Source organism: Siniperca chuatsi, linkage group LG13, assembly GCF_020085105.1.
Source record: "Siniperca chuatsi isolate FFG_IHB_CAS linkage group LG13, ASM2008510v1, whole genome shotgun sequence".
In the NCBI taxonomy this organism is placed as follows: domain Eukaryota; kingdom Metazoa; phylum Chordata; class Actinopteri; order Centrarchiformes; family Sinipercidae; genus Siniperca; species Siniperca chuatsi.
The window spans coordinates 12,251,718-12,271,406 of record NC_058054.1 but is presented as its reverse complement, the minus strand read 5'-3'; the positions used below and the strand labels follow the sequence as shown (position 1 = coordinate 12,271,406).

The 19,689-nt window shown below is 39.2% G+C and overlaps 2 protein-coding genes across 4 annotated transcripts; one reads left to right on the top strand and one right to left on the bottom strand.

The window, feature by feature from the left end:
- Positions 1 to 66: 66 nt before the first annotated feature.
- abcb8 (ATP-binding cassette, sub-family B (MDR/TAP), member 8) lies at positions 67 to 5,526 on the bottom strand. The gene is made up of 16 exons (XM_044218192.1): positions 5,305 to 5,526; positions 4,528 to 4,858; positions 4,243 to 4,398; positions 3,488 to 3,582; positions 3,239 to 3,344; positions 2,975 to 3,136; positions 2,583 to 2,668; positions 2,382 to 2,479; positions 2,166 to 2,271; positions 2,024 to 2,057; positions 1,740 to 1,876; positions 1,532 to 1,626; positions 1,306 to 1,439; positions 1,022 to 1,169; positions 690 to 940; positions 67 to 484 (listed from the first exon to the last, which is right to left on the bottom strand). Exons 1-16 carry the CDS (start codon positions 5,406 to 5,408, stop codon positions 401 to 403), a joined length of 2,127 nt encoding a protein of 708 aa, XP_044074127.1. The 5' UTR covers positions 5,409 to 5,526; the 3' UTR covers positions 67 to 400.
- A 170-nt stretch (positions 5,527 to 5,696) lies between these two features.
- atg9b (autophagy related 9B) lies at positions 5,697 to 17,843 on the top strand. 3 transcript variants are annotated; one of them, XM_044218190.1, is made up of 14 exons: positions 5,713 to 6,455; positions 6,621 to 6,664; positions 7,032 to 7,096; positions 7,912 to 8,082; positions 9,989 to 10,130; positions 10,333 to 11,081; positions 11,531 to 11,684; positions 11,953 to 12,132; positions 12,294 to 12,539; positions 12,795 to 13,033; positions 13,149 to 13,242; positions 13,563 to 13,647; positions 14,443 to 14,615; positions 14,797 to 17,843. In XM_044218190.1, exons 1-13 carry the CDS (start codon positions 6,347 to 6,349, stop codon positions 14,595 to 14,597), a joined length of 2,433 nt encoding a protein of 810 aa, XP_044074125.1. In that variant the 5' UTR covers positions 5,713 to 6,346; the 3' UTR covers positions 14,598 to 14,615; positions 14,797 to 17,843. The 3 variants fall into 3 exon arrangements, with proteins under 3 accessions (XP_044074126.1, XP_044074125.1, XP_044074124.1); XM_044218189.1 differs by having other exon boundaries at positions 5,714 to 6,455; positions 14,443 to 17,843; XM_044218191.1 differs by lacking the exons at positions 13,563 to 13,647; positions 14,443 to 14,615; positions 14,797 to 17,843 and adding an exon at positions 13,382 to 13,545 and having other exon boundaries at positions 5,697 to 6,455.
- Positions 17,844 to 19,689: the final 1,846 nt, after the last annotated feature.

Genomic DNA, 19,689 nt, shown 5'->3' with positions numbered 1-19,689 from the left:
TATTTGTGACAAAACATGGAAGTTCAGTGTGTTATGATCCATAAAAAAAGGAAAAATACAGTATACTCTCATTAAAACAAAGTTTAATTATTTTTCTACATTATGATTTATCATTCTATACAGGATAAGAGAAAACAGTGTTATGAAAGTCCCATTTAGTTAGATAATTTACAGTAGTGTAGTTTGTTCATCACAGGTTGATCCAATTGGTCCACTTATACATTTACATACATAAATGTGAGAGTTTGTCATAAAACTAGACAGAGAGCTGGTAGATTTACACTACATGTTTCACATAATTTATCTGTTCAGGTAAAACTTGAATGAATTGAATGAATTTCATTAAAGTGAAATTCCATTACTCATTGTAGACTCACTGTAGATCTACAGTTTGGTACGTTCATTTCTGCCCCTCAGCTCTTTGCCTGCGGATCAGATCAGAGTAAAGTCCTCCTTTGCCCAGCAGTTCCAAGTGAGTCCCAGCCTTAAAAGAAAAGAGGAAGCTGTTAGATATAATTAAAAGTTATATTACACAGTACGTACACTGAGATGAAAGCAAGCAATATACCTGTATGAACTAAATTCTTTTCAGTGCTTCTTTGAACTTACAAGGTAGTCTAGTAAATTAGCCAAGACCTTTAACCAGAGATAAAAGCACCTCCATTTCTCTGAATACTCTACTGCCTCACCTCCACAATGCGGCCATTGCTCATGACACAGATGAGGTCAGCCCCTTGAATGGTGCTCAGCCGGTGGGCAATGATAAGCACAGTGCGACCCCTTGTGGCCCTGTCCAGAGCCTCCTGCACCACTCGCTCGGATTCTGCATCCAAGGCGCTGGTGGCTTCATCCAGCACCAGGATGCTGGGGTTCTTGATCAAGGCGCGGGCGATAGCAATGCGCTGTTTCTGGCCACCTGATAACGTCACACCACGCTCACCTGGGTTTAGAAATGGAGAGCTTAGTATTTAAATGGCACACAAATTTGAACGTTAGTAAATGCCTAAACGAGAGCACATACCAACCACAGTGTTATAGCCGTCTGGGAAACCTGTAATGAAGCGGTGAGCATTGGCTTGCTTGGCTGCATTAATGACCTCCGCATCTGTGGCCTCAGGCATCCCAAAGCGGATGTTCTCCATGATAGATGATCCGAACAAAACTGGCTCCTGCGAAGATACAGGGTGGAGGATACAGTGAAAACTGGACAGTCACAAATGTTTAGAACTAATAGTTTTATTAAACTGACTAATTCTTCATATCTGTACTTTAAAAAATTGGGATGCATTAATGAACAATCTTTACCTGATTGATAAATCCAATGACTTGCCCCCTGAGCCAGGACAGATCAAGTGTTCGAATGTCGAGCCCATCCAGCATGATTACACCGCCGGTCGGGTCATAGAAACGCTCCAGCAAGGACGCCACAGTGGACTTTCCTAAAATGTATTGGATTAATCATTTATAGGCTCGCTATCACATTGTTTACATGTCACACATTTACAATCAGAATCATTAACTAAGAAATTACCTCCTCCAGATTCTCCAACAATGGCAACAGTTTTACAAGGTGGCAGCGTTAAGTTGAACTTCTTCAAGATCTGATGGCCAGGTCTTGTTGGATAGCTATAAATATACAAAAAAGAAATCAATATAGTATCCTCTGATATTTATGTTCAGTTAACGTCTAGAATTGTCTTGAAATCTACTTTTGTTTTGATTTAAGGTGAGGTTCCAACCTGAATGAAATGTTCATAAAATCCACTCTTCCTGTCAGAGAATGGTACGGGATGCGTCCTCCTCCAGACATTGGAATGGTCGGCTTCAAAGATAAGTATTCAAAAACCCGGGCCCCAGAGCTTATTCCTCTCACCATCTGTCGCGAATGTTAGAGATTGGCTTGTTTTCTGCCTAAATAATATTTCAGATTCATACACATGTGCACATAATATAATGCTGCATTTTAAATCTGTGTGTCACTCAAATAACACATGCTCTACTCACATATATCATTTTTACTCACCTGTCCAAAAAGGATAGAGATACTGGCCAATGACCTGAGCATAAAGAGAATACAGGAGATACATCAGCTACATTTAAACTGATACATTTAATTGTAAATGGTAATAAAGAGCAATCATTTTGGAGCAAGTTGTGTCTTTTACCTCTGAACAGTCTGGGAAGCAACCAGGAAAGACATGAGGTCTCCAGGGGACATTTCATTGGTAGAAATTAAAGTCCCTCCAGCAAATATAGTTCCAAGGACAATGCCTGTATTTACAGCACACAACACAAAAACATTACTATACTGGATATATCGTGAGACACAGTACAAATCTGCTCAACACTGTGTTTATCAGTTAACTGTAAAATACACTTACAGTTCAGGGCAATGTTTGACAGTCCTTGGAAAACTGCTATTCCAGCACCAAGATTTTCATTCATTTCACTTGATTTGTCAACTTCATATGCATATAACCTGCAGAAAAAAAATATTCTGGAAATTTAAACACATTATCTCTGCTACGGTATACCGCATCTCTACAAGTACTATGGCTACAACAAAATATACTCTCACTTACTGGAGCTCCCGCTCCTCCATCGCAAAAGCTTTCACTGTCCGCACATTGCCAAGTGCCTCATCTGCCACTCCTGTTGCTTTTGCCACCTTAAATTAAACACAAACAAAGTTAAGTCATGACACAGAGTAGGAGTCAAGAAGAAGTTGCAAAGAAACTTGGCATCTTAACATTTGTGGGCAGCAGTGAGAACAGATCTATTTTGTGTTAAGAGAGGAGGAGGTACAGTATGTCTGCCAGTCGTATAAAAGGTGTGTTTTCTTGCTCATATCTACGGCTTTTTGAATTTTGGCTGTTCTGATATTGCAGCCTCGTGTGACATGGCAATGAAACAAGACATTGTGCAGTCCTAACAAAGATTCTGAGCAAAATGATAATACTTAATTCAGTATCACCTGTTCTTGAGCCAAACGGGATAGTTTGCGGAGGACTGAGCCAAAGAGAGCCCCTGCTCCCACTAGACAGGGGAGGACAACTACCGTCAAACCTGTGAGTTTGGGGGAGATGACATAGAGAGAGACGAAGCATCCAACCGTCTGTGTAATACTCCTCAGACCCTGCAAATATGCAAAAAATAGGAATTAAAAGACTAAAACTATATAACATATTAATTAGCATGTTACTTTTTTTATTATTAACACAAATCAAGCACTTCATACCTGAGAGATGACCAATTTAAAGGATGACTTGAACTCCTGAATATCAGCAGTCAAACGATTCACCAGCTGCCCAGTTTTATTAGCATCAAAGAATGCCACATCTTGCCTGAGACAAAAAAAATGCTTGTTTGACTACAGATGTAGTCCAACCACGAGTGGGCTATTAGCATAAAATCAGCACCCTGTCTGGTGACCATTGCTTGTAGTGTATCCCTGAATTATTTTGCTCTAACATTGGGGAATATGTACCTCAGTAAGGATGCGAAAAGGGTCTTCCTCATGTCTGCTGCCACTCTCTCCCCCACCCTTGAAAGCAGGATGATGTAGCCACTCGTCAGCAGGCCCTGCACAAAGGAGGTGATTAATGACCAGTGCAACAGACCATTTTCCAGAAAACAGCTGCGTTTAGTTCTCACGCACATTTTTTTCAGAATGAAAGTGAGTGGTCCACAACATGCAGACATGTTATGGTAATAAGCATCACAGAAAAATGAACTTTCTCAAACAACGAGATCTGCAAGCCACAACTCCACGGGCAGAATTATTGTTAACCGCAGTAACACTTTATAATGTAATCCAATTCAACAACAAACTAACTACAGCCTCAAAAGTGATGGTATCGTAAAGTTGAACAACACTTCTCTGACATAGTTTCAATAAAAATATAGTATAACAAGCTTCATAAAAGGTGGTAGTTATTTCTGAGCTGTTGAATTGGAAAACATTATATTGTCCAGGTGTTGCTTTTATTGCATCCACCCCCTGCATTTCTTCTCAGTTAATTAACAGAGAAATAAATGTCCAGTTATTATCCCCTATATTACAATTTTATATTTTAAATGGTATGATTAGCCCAAGACTCCTTGTGCGAATGAAACACCTGACCGGGTAATCATAGTTATATCAGAAGTATATCTCCATTTGACAGCAGAAAAACAATGGCAGAAATGAATGTACAGTAATACTGCACATGTTCACTTCATGTTCATGACTTGTGTACTTACTTGGATACCATACAGTCCAAGTAATTTCAGTGCAGGACCTCTTATCTCTTGGACATAATTCCTAGTCTGATCTCTCAAGTAACGTGCCACAACATTCACCAGATCCCCGAGCAATAAGGGGATTTGGATATTCAAGATAGCTGCACCAAAAGCAAGCTGAAAAGAAAAATATGCAATTTAGTTTATCAGCATAAGTGACAATGTCACTATCTTACGCATATGTCGCATCATAGTTTATTGTCGAAACACTGACTTTACATTCAAGTGAAAAGATTGCAAGCTTACCACAACAGCACCGATGAGAGCAAACAGTTGAGGTTTGACAAATTCCCACAGGATGTGCCATTTGAACTCAGGCACAGGGTTTTTGGCTACAACTTCCACCGGGATGTTGTTATTCCCATCTGCCTCACAGTAAGCTACATGGCAAAACAGTCGCGCAGAGACAGTGAGTAGTGCTGGTCCCAGGATGAACTTCAGAGCCACTCCTGGGGGTGTGGATGTTCGGGTGGTGGATTGGCGGACAGCTCCCTGAGCGAGGCTCCAAATACGACTGACAGCATTTCCAGGCTGCTGTGAGGAGCCGTATGCATTAGATCCTGGAGATGTATACCACCTGGATGTGAAAGAAAATATTAGAAAGTAAATCCTCACATATGAGAGGCTGGAAACGACTTAAACGATTAATTATCAAAATTCACTAAATGTCTGATGTTTTGTCAGTTTTACACTCTGGACCTGAAGAAACATTATTTTATTTTAAATGTTTTGGGGTTTTTTACAGTTGAAAAGACTAATCAACTTAAGCATGAAAATTGTTGTTCATTTTCTGTCGATCGACTACTTGATTAATCATCTGTTTCTGATTACTAACACATATACATTCCACTGTACCTATCTATCCATAACTGAACACTAGAGGAAACAGCTAAGTCAAGATGTACTATCTACAAAATAAAAGTAGGTCACGCTTGTCAGGGCTGATTAACTAACAGATGGCTTATATAGTAACTACAGGTCGGCTGTCATTAGCTAAAGTAAGTACCGGTCACATTACCCTACCGTGAAAGTTTCCCTATGTCTGCCGTTTTATGGCATCGCGGGTATAACGACAATGACCGCACTGAAGCAGTAATGCTTGATCTACAACAGAATAACTGAAACATGTTTTATGCTTATTTTCAGTGATAACAAGAATATAATCGTTAAGCTCTACAGTAATCCACAAGCAACCTGCAGGCTGCCATGTTGACTCTGACCCAGAGTGCATTTCTGTGGTTATAGAGGACAACATCTTTACTGTGAATATTGGTTTGTGACATTAGAGTGCTGGTTTATTTCACAGCACGCAACAGACTGACGAATTTTAAGCATTTTTTGTGCAACATTTGTAAACAAAAACACGACAAAAAACGAACTTTCTTTGGGAAAACTCGGGAAAACTACAGATGATCCCGGAAATGACGTCGGGTTAAACCTGAAGTGACGTCAATGACGTTTTGTTGACATTTGTTTGTGAAAGACAAAAACAGTGGACACGCACAGGCTGGTATGTTTTTGGAAACCAAACTAACGGACCTCGGGACAGACTGAAGACCACCGTGTCGTGATTAATACATAGCTGTCTGTGTTAAACAAGCTCAGGTTAAGATTGGACTCTTAAGCAAAGACGATCTAGATCAGCAGATGGACGGACCAAGTCGGGAACAAAACAAACCGTGTCACCCGGACTACAGGAGAGGCTGAATCATTCACAGGCTAACCAGCCACCAGACAGTTGAGTTAGGTTGTAATCTTATATGAAGGTAGCTAACACTCATTAGTTAATCTGCCGAAGATTCGTGTACTTAATTCTTAATTGCTACCCAGTTTATTATACATGTTACCATGGTAGTGTAGGGTTACAAACGCGTTTTCCGCCAGACTAGCAAGTTAGCAAGCTAGTGTTAGCTGTAGCTAACGTTACCCTTAGTTACACTGCTTGAGCTGCTGAGAAGCTAACTAGCTACAAAATGTACTGAGGTTGCGAGACTGCATTCGTTTCGAACGGTGTTTACTACAAGTAGCTCGTCCGTTGGCAGTGACCTTAAGAATGTGAAGCACAATGGCCAACTTTGAAGCTTACCAGGAGTATCAGAGAATTGAGGATTTTGAGGAGGACTCACCACCAGGGGAGGAGGATTTACTGGTGCATGTGCCTGAAGGCCTGAAAGGTAAACATATTATTACGACTAAAGTATAAATAGTCTTTAATATAACTGACTGACTGTACATGGAAAGTCTTGTACCTAATAATAAATAGACTGAAATAAATTATGCACACTAGGTCAAAGTTCTTTAGGGTTTCTAGCTATCTAATGCTTTCATTTATGTTACAGACTCATGGCACCATATCAAGAACCTGGATAACTTCTTCACAAGAATATCCTTTTAAATTACAGTGTAGTTCTCCCAAAGTGCACTGTCATTGCATATGTCAGTGACATCATGCCATGCTGACACAGACTCATTAAGATGTTTGTCAGTAGTCATATTTAGAATTTGTTGAATTGCACAATGTTTACTTATTGACTGCCATATACTTTTACAGTGTTACTGCAGTGATCAATGGGAAAGTACATTTTCAAGGGAGCTTTTAATTTGGTGATTAATATATTTGTGATATCATGTGTAGTCCTGAAGATTGTTTGTGCTTAATCAAGGTACTCTAACTGACTTGCCAAGTATAAGGTCTTGTTTAATTTTTCCAGTTAATGTTATTTCAGATTTTCTTTAACCAGCCTGTCCACATCTATCATTTTCATCAAAGGAATGGCTTTGCTTGTATGATGTTGTCAGAGTTCTTTGAACTTGTGTAAGTACAAAATACTGATTTCAGATGCCTAGAAAACATCATGAGATATAGTAATGTGTTTGTAATTAAAAGCATTAGGTTGAGTTTGGAGTTCCAACAGGGTGCTTGTTTTCAGTAAGACCTGGGCCTCATTTATGTCACTGTCACTTTTTGTTGTTTTAACAGTTTACTGTGCCTCAGGCTTCAGCATGAACAAGTTCAGCCAGATGATTTCAACAGCAGTTGTACTTGAATCTCATGTGAAATAACTTCCCCTCACTAAACACAGAAATTTTGATTACTGCTTTATTTACTATTTACTTTATTATTATTATTATTATTATTATTATTATTATTATCATTATTGTCACTTATTTAGTATTTCAACATTTCTCCTGGTATAACCTATTATGTTAGCCTCAATCACCAGGCCAATGTGTCAGTGCAACATATTGTTTATTTTCCAGTCCTGCCGCTACCGTACCAGCAGGCCGTCTCTATTATTGGGTCTTGGTCTGGTGTTTGTCTGAATCTGGCCACAGTTGGCTTATTCATAAGCTGGACAAAATCAGTCCACATAACAGCAGCCTAAAACAAACATGTCCTATTTAATAAGGGAACTGCAATTGATCTGTCTTAACCACATTATTCTACATTAATCACTCCTCAGTATATGCTGAGTGCACAGTCTGGCTTCATGGTTAGAAATTAAATATAGTCACTTATCTCAATACTATATACCAGTATTAATCTCTTTTGTCATTGTTATTTATGTTCTTGTGTTTACTGTCATTAAGTATGATGCCTAATCTCTTTTTTTCATCTCATCCTAACAGTCAGTTATTGTTTGTTGTCACATTCACGACGTTCCTTGTCAACTGTGTGGAGTACGATGTCCTGTTTGCCAATCGAGCGGTCAACCACACCGGGCCAGGCCAGAACCCCTTGGACAGGAACAAGGTCACACTTCTAGATGCCATCCTACCTAGCCAGCAGTGTACTCAGAGGTAATCATGTTTAATACAGTATTATGGAGAGCTTTAGTGTGTTTTTCCTATGGCAAAATGAGTGTAAAAGTCAAGGGGAATTAATCGAAGCGGCTATACAGTCACATAAAGTGATGTGCCTGTCCTCTCATTCCAGCAAGTTTGATTAGATGCTTTGTTCTCAAGCAGACTGGTCTACAATATTATTCGAGTGCTTTTAGAGACAGGCCTTCAGAGGGATTTAATTTGTCTGGCTTAATACAATTGTAATCAGACTTTCTGACCAAGATACAGTCACATTCACAGGGAAGGAGTATGGAACAGTAGCCTATTTAGCTGTACCCTGTGGGTTTCTTTATTTACCCCAGAAAATCATGAGAACTCTCTTGTATTTGTAATGGTAGGCAATGACTCTTCAAGCTCTTTTATTAACTGTCAGCAAGCAGTGATTTAAGCAGAAGCAGTCTTTTTATGTTTTATCACACATTAATCCATCATATGAGACCAGAAACACTCAGTTATTAGCTGACCTGAGTATCCGCTGCTTTTTTTATTCTTAAACTGTTATCCCAAAAGATGCAACTTTAACACACATCCAAAATATGACAATATGACACAAATTTTATATTTTCTATTGTGCACTATCCTTTTGAAGACATCTGCCAAATTAAAGTTATTTTTGTGGGGGGGAAAGTCTTAATGCCAGTGGTAATAGCAGATTATAAGGTAGCATTCAAGGTCTGATTTGTTAAAAAAAAACTGTTCTGTCAAAAAGCACAAGGTTTAATCAGATTGGTATGTTATTTTTATGTTTGATTTGTAGTACAAGGGACCTCTCGTTCTATGAAATGTATTTCTTTCTCAGTTTCGTTGTTTATTTCAACTTGAGATTGGTCGCTTCGAGTTGCAACATTCCTCCAACTGATGGTTACTTGGAGGAAGATATTTGTGTACTGTGTTCAGTCTGGCTTTAGGGAACAGGGCAATGTAATTGATAGCTATGGCGTGGTAAAACTGACCAGCCGAAATACTGACAACTCGGCTGGGCCAGCAAGCTGAAAACCACATGACACCTTACTTGCTGGCTGCAAGGGACAGGACACCCCCCCAATGTTGTCATATTTTTTTCCTAAGTTGTAGCCTAGCCTCTGCTTGTTTTCTCCAGCTAGTCTAAAAGGCCTGTCATCAATTTGTTCCTGATTCTGACAGTGGCTCAAAAGTCATTTATATCAAAGTCCATGACGTACAACCACTTGGAATTCTAATTTGGGAACAGTTTGTCCCACAGTTTGTCCTCCTCTGTCCTCCTCATAGCCCCTCTCTGATTTCCCTTTTAAAGCCAGATGCTTGTCCTGAAAACATTCAAATATTTGTTTATTATATCTGATTGCACTAATATTGGCTAATGTATGTTTATAAGTATGGGTAATTAATGTCCAACATGTTCTGTGTTTTGACACGTAATACTCGGAAGATTCCTTTTAGAACGGCTGCCTCACCCACGACCTGTAAACAGGAGTTTAGTGTCAGTTTAATGGGTTAAAACAACATACACTGAGAGCAACTGTTGCTCATTCGCTCATCTGTTTATCATGTTAAATACTGAATAAAGGGTCAATTTACAATGTCATAAAAGGAGAGGGGGTGTCATGTGTGCCTCAATACCCACTATGGGTGTTTGTCATTTAACAGAAATTCTGAATCCCAGATTTAAAATTAGCCTCCCCCTTTTTTTGTTTGCTATCTTTCCATCCCCTTCCAAATATCGCATGAGCATTGTGGCTCTTTCTGTAAATGTCCTTACATGTTTGAATACAGCTGTAACTAACATTTACATAGTCACCCATGTCTGAATGACAAAAAGCCATTACTTTAACAGATACATAAAGCCAGCCATGTCTGAAAATTGACTTCTGTTTCTATTCAGCATTCAAGAGAATAGCTGGATTATATTCCTTCTCATCATGGCAGCCATCTTCTGGATCTATCGACTTGTTAAAGTCTTTTGCAATGTTCTTAGCTACTGGGAGATCAGGCAGTTCTACATTAAAGCACTGAAGATCAGAATGGTAAGTGCTATACCTGGAGACCTTATCATTACATGCTACAGCAAAAAGTCATCCAAATCAATCTTGTGACAAATGTCTTGTGCTTATGATTATAAAAAGGTAACATGAAGATAACCATACTCAAAATGATGAGTCGTGTTGTCATGCTTTGGCTCTGTAGTATTAGTCAGTTTACTCTGTGCTCCTTTCCTCCTTGTCCCAGGATGAACTATGCAACTTCACATGGCAGGAAGTCCAGGACCGGCTCATCAGCCTGCAACGAGAGCAGCAAATGTGCATACACAAGAAAGAGTTGACAGAACTTGACATCTATCACCGCATCCTGCGATTCAAGAACTACATGGTGGCCATGATAAACAAATCACTGCTGCCAGTGCAGCTGCAGCTCCCTCTGCTGGGCAATGTGGTGTTCCTCACCCAGGGCCTCAAGTACAACTTTGAGCTTATCCTCTTCTGGGGTCCTGGCTCTCTGTTTCAGAATAAGTGGAACCTGCACCCAAAGTACAAGCGGAGTGGAAACCGCCTAGAGCTTGCACAGCAGCTTAGTAGAGTCATCCTGCTGATGGGTTTGGCCAACTTGCTGCTGTGTCCCTTCATCCTGGTGTGGCAGGTGCTCTACGCTTTCTTCAGCTACACCGAAGTGATCCGCAGAGAACCTGGAAGCCTGGGTGCACGACGCTGGTCCCTATATGGTCGTTTATACCTGCGACACTTCAATGAGCTGGACCATGAGCTGCATGGGCGTTTAGGCCGTGGCTATAAACCCACTTCCAAATACATGAACTCTTTTACGTCACCACTGCTGACTGTGCTGGCTAAGAACATTGCCTTCTTCTCAGGCTCAGTGTTGGCTGTGCTCATTGCACTGACAGTCTATGATGAGGATGTTCTGACAGTGCAGCACATTCTGACCGCTATCACTGTGCTGGGCCTGGTTATTACTATCACCAGGTGAGTTTTCAGAGCCAGGCTTTTTCCTGGGGCCACTCCAGGATCGCTATCAGTAGGTGTTAAACTTAAGGAAGTTGTCTGTACTTTTTAATTGTTACTTAATTGCTGTTTATAGCATGTTCTACAGACAATTGTATGCTATAATAGATTATGATTTGCAATTGTTTTTATTTTGTTTATTCAATTTGAGTAATTCATTTTAGTTGCATTTTATTGGTGTGCAGAAGCTTATTTCAAGTTGTGGGGGGAAGTGAATTGTAAAGGAAACATGTCCACTTACTTATGAATATGGGAAATTTTTAAGGCCATCTTGTCCCCTAATCACATGCTTTCAGTCAAAAATCAAATGATACTGTGCAAAACTATCCTGTTTTCCTTATTTATCTCTTATGTGCAGCTATAGTAGTATTGCTGAAAAATGTACGTATTTTGTACCTGTCCTACACCAGGTCCTTCATCCCAGATGAGCATATGGTGTGGTGTCCAGAACAGCTGCTCCAGTGCATGCTGGCACACATTCACTACATGCCAGACCACTGGAGGGGCAATGCTAACAAGAGCGAGACCCGTGACGAGGTGGCGCAGTTGTTCCAGTACAAAGCGGTGAGGAATGGAGAAACTCAGTGGACAGGAACACATTTGTCAAAGTCAAACTAAAGTTATGGATGAGTTTTTGTTGTGATTGATGAAGTTTTTAATGTAGCACCTGGTCAATGATCAGACTTTGTCAGACTGGATGCAGTCTAATAGTACAATCACTGGATATATTGAGGCATTTTTGGGAACGTTGATCTACATTTGACTATGTGTAGAATATGAGTATATTTAGAAATTGAGAACGTGTAATCACTGTTGTCACTGTCCAAATCAGGTGTTCATCTTGGAGGAGTTGCTCAGTCCTATTGTCACACCCTTCATTCTCATCTTCCTCCTGAGGAATAAGTCTCTAGAGATCATTGACTTCTTCAGGAACTTCACTGTGGAGGTGGTCGGAGTCGGAGACATCTGTTCCTTTGCACAGATGGACATCAGACGGCATGGAAACCCAACAGTACGATTAGCTCCTTCTGTTACATAGGATTCAAGACTGTCAGTTCATTAGCTTTTATCAAAACTGGAGTATGACTCGCAATGAGCAAAGGTCTTAGTGAATATGTAATTTAATGTTGTGATGTTGCTTGAATTGATATATATCTTTAAATGTTTTTACAGTGGATGTCAGAGGGCCAGACGGAGGCCTCCATATACCAACAGGCTGAAAATGGCAAGACAGAGTTGTCTCTTATGCATTTCACCATTAAGAACCCACGCTGGCAGCCGCCTCAGGAGAGCTCCATCTTTATCAGCCATCTAAAGGAAAAGGTGCAACACGATGCACAGGGCGGCCCCTCCACCCAGCTGCTGCTCTCTGAGGCTCCTCTGTGCACCTCACTGCAGTCCAACGAGTCTGGCACTGGGGTAAGACAACACAAATGCCATGTACCACACAAATGCTGTATATTGGAAGATGTATTTAGACAGTTGGCTGAAGTAAGAAACAGTAATACATTTTTAACAACAGCGGAAATGTTAATAAATATTAATTACCACAGGATATTTAAATACCAGGTATTTACCCCCAAAAAATTATAGTGTCACTTTTATTTTATTTTCTATTCCAATGTAATGTTACTTACTTAGTGGTGCTGTATTGATGTATGTTGTTGTTTCCAGCCTGATAATCTGTTGGCCAGTGTCCTGGCCCACCCCATTCTAACTGCGTCGGGACTACAAGGGCGAGACCATCGCTTCATCCCACCAAGCACCGCTGCTTCTGCTGCTGCCAGTGTCCTGGCCTCTTTGTCCACCTCCCAGCTCGCACATCCCAGCCGCGGCCGCTCACATGGCCTCCTACACTCATCCGTCCACCCCGAGAGCACCATGTACCGCAGCGATCGCACCATCATTGACAGGTAGTTATTACACATAACATTTTCTACTGCATTATTTACATACTGTAGCTATTAGAAATTGATAAATAAATCCAAATGCTCATTATCAGGTTTGGTTAACATGTTTCTTTTTCAGTATGTCTAACAGCGACTCTCGCATCCAGAGCAATACACTGCACACAGAGTTTGCATCAGCAGAGATGAGTCTCCATGCCATCTACCTGCATGAGGTAATTTCCTGACCATGCACTACAGTTGCCATTAATTTATCTATCCTCCTTTTCTCTGTTGTGTGCTTTGAGTTTAAAGTGATTTTAAGTGATCTTTTGAGTGTTGAAAATGTCTTAAAAGTGCTTAAAATGTTTGTAGTTTGGTCCCTCATGGAGCACAGTGGCTGCTGTCAGCTTGAATTCAGTCGGTTACAAAGGATTCCAATGGTGACCAGACGTATCAAAACATCCTCTTTCAAGTCTACATTTTCAGTATCTCTTGTCAACCACTAGTCTAGTGCTCTGTTCTGCTGTACATTGACGACTGCTTGTCTCTTCAGCTCCACCAGCAGAGCTCCCACCCACAGAGAACTTCGGGGCAGTGGCAGAACACAGTCCCAATGAGAGATCTGCACACAAATGCTGGTAAATGAACGTATTGATTTTGAAGAACCTTGCAGCCTCAGCATTTATAAATATTTTTGATATCAAATTACTCTGTGTAATGTGAAATGTGAAAAAGATTGCTTGTAGTGCTGAAATCATGGTTATGACCTGAATATGTAGCACGTAATTACACACTCCCGTCAGATCAACAACTACAGGAGCAGAGCCTGAAAGGACTTTAGTTTCAATTAGAATAGATTTTAGAAACAATTATGTCTATAATATTTGTAAAAACTTACATTATACTACATGGTAATGCAGTACAGAAACCAAACCTGCACTGACAACTTGGCATAACGTAACTGCAAATATGAAGCTCATTGCGACTTGTTACAAGTTTCAAGTCTCCCCAAGTTAATTTTCAATTATAGTCGAATGAATGGAGACCAGTGGCTGGCAAAAAGGTGAAAAAACACAATATGAAAGTTTAAAACGTTACAGCATGCTTCGAAAAATGTAAAGTATATGTACATGATTTCTAGTAAATGGGTTATAACATGCCAAAACACTGGTATGCTCCTTCAAGTATATTCCGTTTTGTTCACTAAATAATGCATAACATAATATTTTAAGGGTTTATACTGTATACTAAGCATGGACCAGTATGTAAATTTGCCAGATGACCTGCCTTTGTAAACATATTACAAAAAGTAATCTCAGTGAAAGGTGTAAAACACTGACCATTAGATCTGCAGTGTTTAAAATCAGAGGTGGGATAAGATTGAAATGGACTATGCCTTAGAAAGACTGACCTTGTATCAACACTCTTATCAGGTTTCCAGGCACATAGTGGCCTTGGTACCAGTATTTCAATGCCCACCCCTGTCCACCTTGGTGGCTGGCAAGAGGAGGAGGAAGAGGAGGATGAAGATGATCAGGAGATTAACAGTGGATCTACTCCAAAACAGGGCACTGGGAGTAGTTGTTGAAGTGCCTTATGTCATAAGGTATATGCTCTCTTTTAAACTCTGTAAAATGACACTATGATCTACGATCTATGCTTTGTGGTTCTGTATCCTGTGACATACTTGTTTGTTGAACCTAACAACAAATGGCCTTTTATCCTACAAGGGATACATCGCCATGATAATTTCTCCTCTCTCTCTCTTTCTTTAATTTTTTTTATAGTGTTTACATTTTACTTTCTTCTATGAACATTGTGGCCTTAGATGATCTTCATGGAGAATTTAGCATGGACCTTTCAGACACCATTCAGCGTTTGTTGTAGGAGGGGCTCATTGAATAACCACTTTCTCCGCACCTCCACGCCTCATCCTGTCACATCAGGCAGACTATGGCATCAGGGAAACCATATGTCTTCCGTCCGTTTTAACCTGATTTTGTCACAAACTTGTACAGACAAACTGCGTGTAAAGTGAGAGAGAGACAATATAAGTAGTGTATTCATAGGATCACTGTGTGATGGTGAGTGTGGCCAATTTTATTGTGGAAGCAAAAGGCTCGTCGTGACTTCTGCTGAGCCTGTGTGTGCACAGTTCATGTATTTGTGCATCACAAAGTTTTACAACGTGAGTCTAAGAAGTTTCTCACAGAGTGGTGTCTTGATCTGTGCTACAAAGGCTGCAAACAGTATCATAGCTGCCTGAACAATTTTGATCACCTGAAAAAATTAATACAATATTTCAAGTTGTTTGACCCTGGTGATTTGTAAATACACTTTTTCGTCTTACTGATCCTTTTAAAGTCCACATTTTTACTACCAAATCTAATCCTTGAAAGATACCAAGTATTGATGATACAGAGCTGACTGTACAGTAGCTGTACCACTAAAACACCATGTGTACCTGGCAAAAGCCCTATTTGGGTTTGACAAAACATGTCTTTAATCCAGACATACACATGCTTTGATGCTGCTGTCTGTGTTTAGTGGTCCTAAATACAGATTTTATTCAGTATTAATATTTCCACAGATTATGTATTAAGACATTACTTTTCCTCAAAAACAGAGCTGAAATCATGGGCCCCAAATACACTTGGCGTCAAAATCTGATGCAGATATAAGATGTCTTTTAAGTATATTTAAGCTGGACATAAAATCAGCTTTATGCCTTAACACCCATATAAAAGCATATGTATTTAAATCCTAGTTTTCCATATTACCTCAGTGGTGGTGAAGAAAAACTAATATTCCAATCAATACCTCTGCAGTGTATTTACTCTTGTAAAAATATATACAGTACATAAAGGTTTATTTACAGTGTACAGGTGCATCTTTTAACTGCATTTAGATTTTAATGGCAGGTGTAAATGGAATCTGTTTCATTATCTGTTCTTATTACTTGCCCAGCAGATGTTTTGAGTCAAGCATCAATGTCCCAGAAATGGTGGGGATTCATTTTTTAAAAAATTGTTTTATAGAACAAAACAGGGTGGTATTGCTTTTACAAATCTTTGTTGTGTACATTAACATAATGGATGGAACGTCATCATAAGGGCTGATTTCAGAGTGTGCGCTGTTGCTTCTGTAGCTTTAGGTTTGAAGATTTTAGGACAGCAGTTCCTCTCAGTATTGGCTTTATACTTTTAAAGTAAAGAAAAAAAGCCTTTCCACATTCAGCATCATTTGTTAGCTTTAGGTTTATTTATTACCTGTCTCCCAGATATTTAATTGATATATGTGTATTATTTATTTGAAAACATTTTTTAGATTTTGTCAAATAATTTACTTTCACAAAAGCTTATAATCTTGTTAATAAATGAAATGGCATGTGCCACACACACACTACTAAAAATAGTTTTAAAAAAACAATTTTTGATTTTGAAAATCTAATGAAAAGGTTTTATTAATGCAAAGATAACATTGCCAGCTGCATGACGTTGAATGTGATTTACACTTTAAGTAAACTGAGACTAAATCTGCGTGTTGATGCAGCGGGCAAAATATCTTTCTACCCATTTTATATTGCATCACAGATCACAGTAATATAGATCTCATCCTCCTCGACTGCAAGACTTCAGAGGGTACAAATGTGTCTTTACCCTCTCGTATGTTTTGAAACTATTACACAGTGTGTCTGTGGAAGGAATGCGTTTTGACACCTGTGTCATTATGTTAACATGAACGCCGAATTTTGCACTGACAGAAAATAAACCTTTTTTTTATGTGTGCATATATACAGTACTTGCAACAGTTACGTTTTAGACAGGACAGTACTCAGAAGGGACACTGAGTCAGTCTCCATCTTGAATGACCTCTTCTCATTGTTTGTATATAAGCAAAGCATCAGCACGTATTGTATCGTCATTGTCCACAGCAGACCACCCGGAAACACTGTGGCCAATCACATGAGGTCGGTCTTACCTCTGGTCAGTAAAGGTTTGCCCTGTAGGGGATGATGTGTGTTTCTGTCACACTGTTAAATATGCTTACATGGGTATTGTGGTCACTGTCCATTTGTGCAGCAAGTTTATTATTGTAGAGACACTGGAGCTCAGCTTTGTGCACAGAGTTGATTTCTTTTGACAGTCTCCACATTTACACCTCACTGTTATGTCTGTCATTTTATTTTAAACAGTGCCTTAGTATTAAGGATTACTATTTGCTCTTTATTGAATCAATTTCATGTAAAACATTGGATTTACTTTCACAGATTTAGCAGCACATACTATATACAGTATTTCTTTTGGCAAGTCATTGTGTATAGCATCAAGTATGTAGTGAAGATGTGGATGTGGCTTGTAAGATGAGTTGCAAACTGATCTTGCGTCAGTCTGTTGCATCTGACAGCACACTTCTTATCATGGTGTCTAAATTTGCACTGTCCTCAATATCCTAAAGAAGCAGGAGCTTGCCTTGTAAGTGGCACTGTCATCATGGCCAACCTCACCGTACTATGGTTTCTTATCCACTATACACCAGTCTAAGAATCACAGTGACTGGAACAAGGTGCTAAGTTTTCATCCTGGAATGTTGAATATGTTTTAAGATATTTTTTGTTACATAGGTTTGTCTGTTTTGTTTTGTTCTGTAAATTAAGAAACTCTAGCTGAAAAATGAAACATGCCAAAAGAAGTTGTTTTCGGCATAGCTTTACAATACATGTGTTGTTTTCTGTGAGTGAGTAGAGAGGCAAATAAATCTTATTTTGAGTGTATTTAATCATTTCATGTGTGGTTGTGATGTTTATTTGAAATAAAAATATATTTTAATTTTTCTCTCTGTTTTATATTGCTGTTGCTAGTTTGTTGTGTCAACTTGTGAGATTACAATGTGAAACATTTTCTCTACAAGTCTTGGACATGTCTGACACTGATGTCGGGGCACTGCTGCTTTTGTCTTTCTGAACTGAAGAGGTAGCCTTTTATATTACAGCATGGTGTTTATTTAGCATGGCTCAAATGCCAACATTTTGTTCCAGAGTGAAGTGTCTTGATAACTGTTGGAATGATTGCCATGACATTTTCTACAGACATTCATGGTTTTTCATTCATGAATAATGGGATTGGTCAACTCTTGGCTTTCCATCTAACATCCAGTATTTGTTAACATGTCAGATGCTGTTACTATGTTAACATGCCAACTATATATCTAACCAGTGTTGGCATACTTTAAGCCAAAAATCTAATGAGCCTAAGTGCATCTGATGAAGTAGAGCTTGACAAGCTGAGTCAGAGATGTCCTAAAATGGTCCCTGTACAGAGGACATCCAACTCTGTACAGTGACTAAATAAATCCAAGGATACTTTGTGTGGGAAATGAAAATGTCGGATTTTGGCGACTCCTAGTGGTAGTATAAAAAAAACTCCACTATGGTAGACAGCAATGCAAGGTGCAATGAAGGTGTAACGCGGACAACGTGACAATATAGACAAGACAATCAACCACTGCTGGAAAAAAAAACCCAACAAAATAACTATGTAACTAATGACGAACATCTAACAGATATAACAAATATTTTATATGTTCATCTGATTTATATGTGTCTAATATAATCATAATCAGCAGGTTTTGGGCTTTTGAACTATTATTCCACTTCACCTTCCTTGAGGTTAAATAAGAGCTCACTGGCACAAATCTTCAAAAAGGACGACTTTATTCAATGTTGCACACAGGCTTGATGCAGATCTATTCAGGACACATAATCAGATACTATATACATCTGATTCCTCTGACAGTTTAGAGCCACCTCCACTGTGCATACCACAATAAACACTCATTGGCTCAATTGAAACCCTGTTGTCTAATCATTGGTATGAACACCACACATAAGGACATTTGCTTTGTACTTTGCTTAGACTGCTTTTAATAAGAGTTAATTGCTGGTGCAAGGGAACTGTAAATCTTGAGGTATCCTAACCCCCCCCCCCATAATATTAATATAATATAAAAAAGTCATTTTTGTAGGTTAGTTAGATATTTTTGTTTGGTTTCATTTTGTGGGTTAGAATAGTTAGGGTGACTTTTGTTTCATGTTTTTTTGCAGTGGCACCTCATTGACCTGTGTTACATCTGTTGTCCTATTTGGTACTCTGTAAATACTATCCACACCGTAAATAAACACCATATGCTTCTATTTTGTGACGCACCATTTTGTCTCTCTTTTTTTTTTAAATCTAGTTGTTTGTTATCATTGTTCAAGTCCCCATTGAACATTTTAGGGACATAAATGCTATCTGCTGTTCATTCTTGGCTATCGGTCCTTGCAACTGACATTTGTCTCACTTGTCATCTGCTATGTAAATGTTCTTTTGAGGTAACACCCATGTGTTTTGGCTGTGAACATGATACAACCATGACCTTATTCTTGAAATGGCTAAGAGGTCAGGTAGAAGGCCATGTAGGTCAGATATTAGAGTATACATTGCAACAATTTTGAAAAAGTTGTCTCATCACAAAGAAATGTTTTACTTGGGAATTCATCCCACTCTATAGATGCTCATAAATATATAGACATATATATAGATAGATAGATAGATAGATAGCCAGGTACTAAGTGCCTGTCTACTGCCCTCTGCTATATTGTGAGCACAGTGACTTTTGGACGATTACCAAAGGTTGTG

Excerpts from the sequence above, each read along its gene's own strand:
- abcb8 (XM_044218192.1), bottom strand. The coding sequence starts at position 5,408 with ATGTTTCAGTTATTCTGTTGTAGATCAAGCATTACTGCTTCAGTGCGG. Across the intron at positions 3,583-4,242 it reads TTGGACTGTATGGTATCCAA|GGCCTGCTGACGAGTGGCTA; the intron begins GTAAGTACACAA and ends TCCTTTGTGCAG. Across the intron at positions 3,345-3,487 it reads CTTTTCGCATCCTTACTGAG|GCAAGATGTGGCATTCTTTG; the intron begins GTACATATTCCC and ends TTTTTGTCTCAG.
- atg9b (XM_044218190.1), top strand. The coding sequence starts at position 6,347 with ATGGCCAACTTTGAAGCTTACCAGGAGTATCAGAGAATTGAGGATTTT. Across the intron at positions 7,097-7,911 it reads TCAGAGTTCTTTGAACTTGT|TCAGTTATTGTTTGTTGTCA; the intron begins GTAAGTACAAAA and ends TCATCCTAACAG. Across the intron at positions 11,685-11,952 it reads AGTTGTTCCAGTACAAAGCG|GTGTTCATCTTGGAGGAGTT; the intron begins GTGAGGAATGGA and ends TGTCCAAATCAG.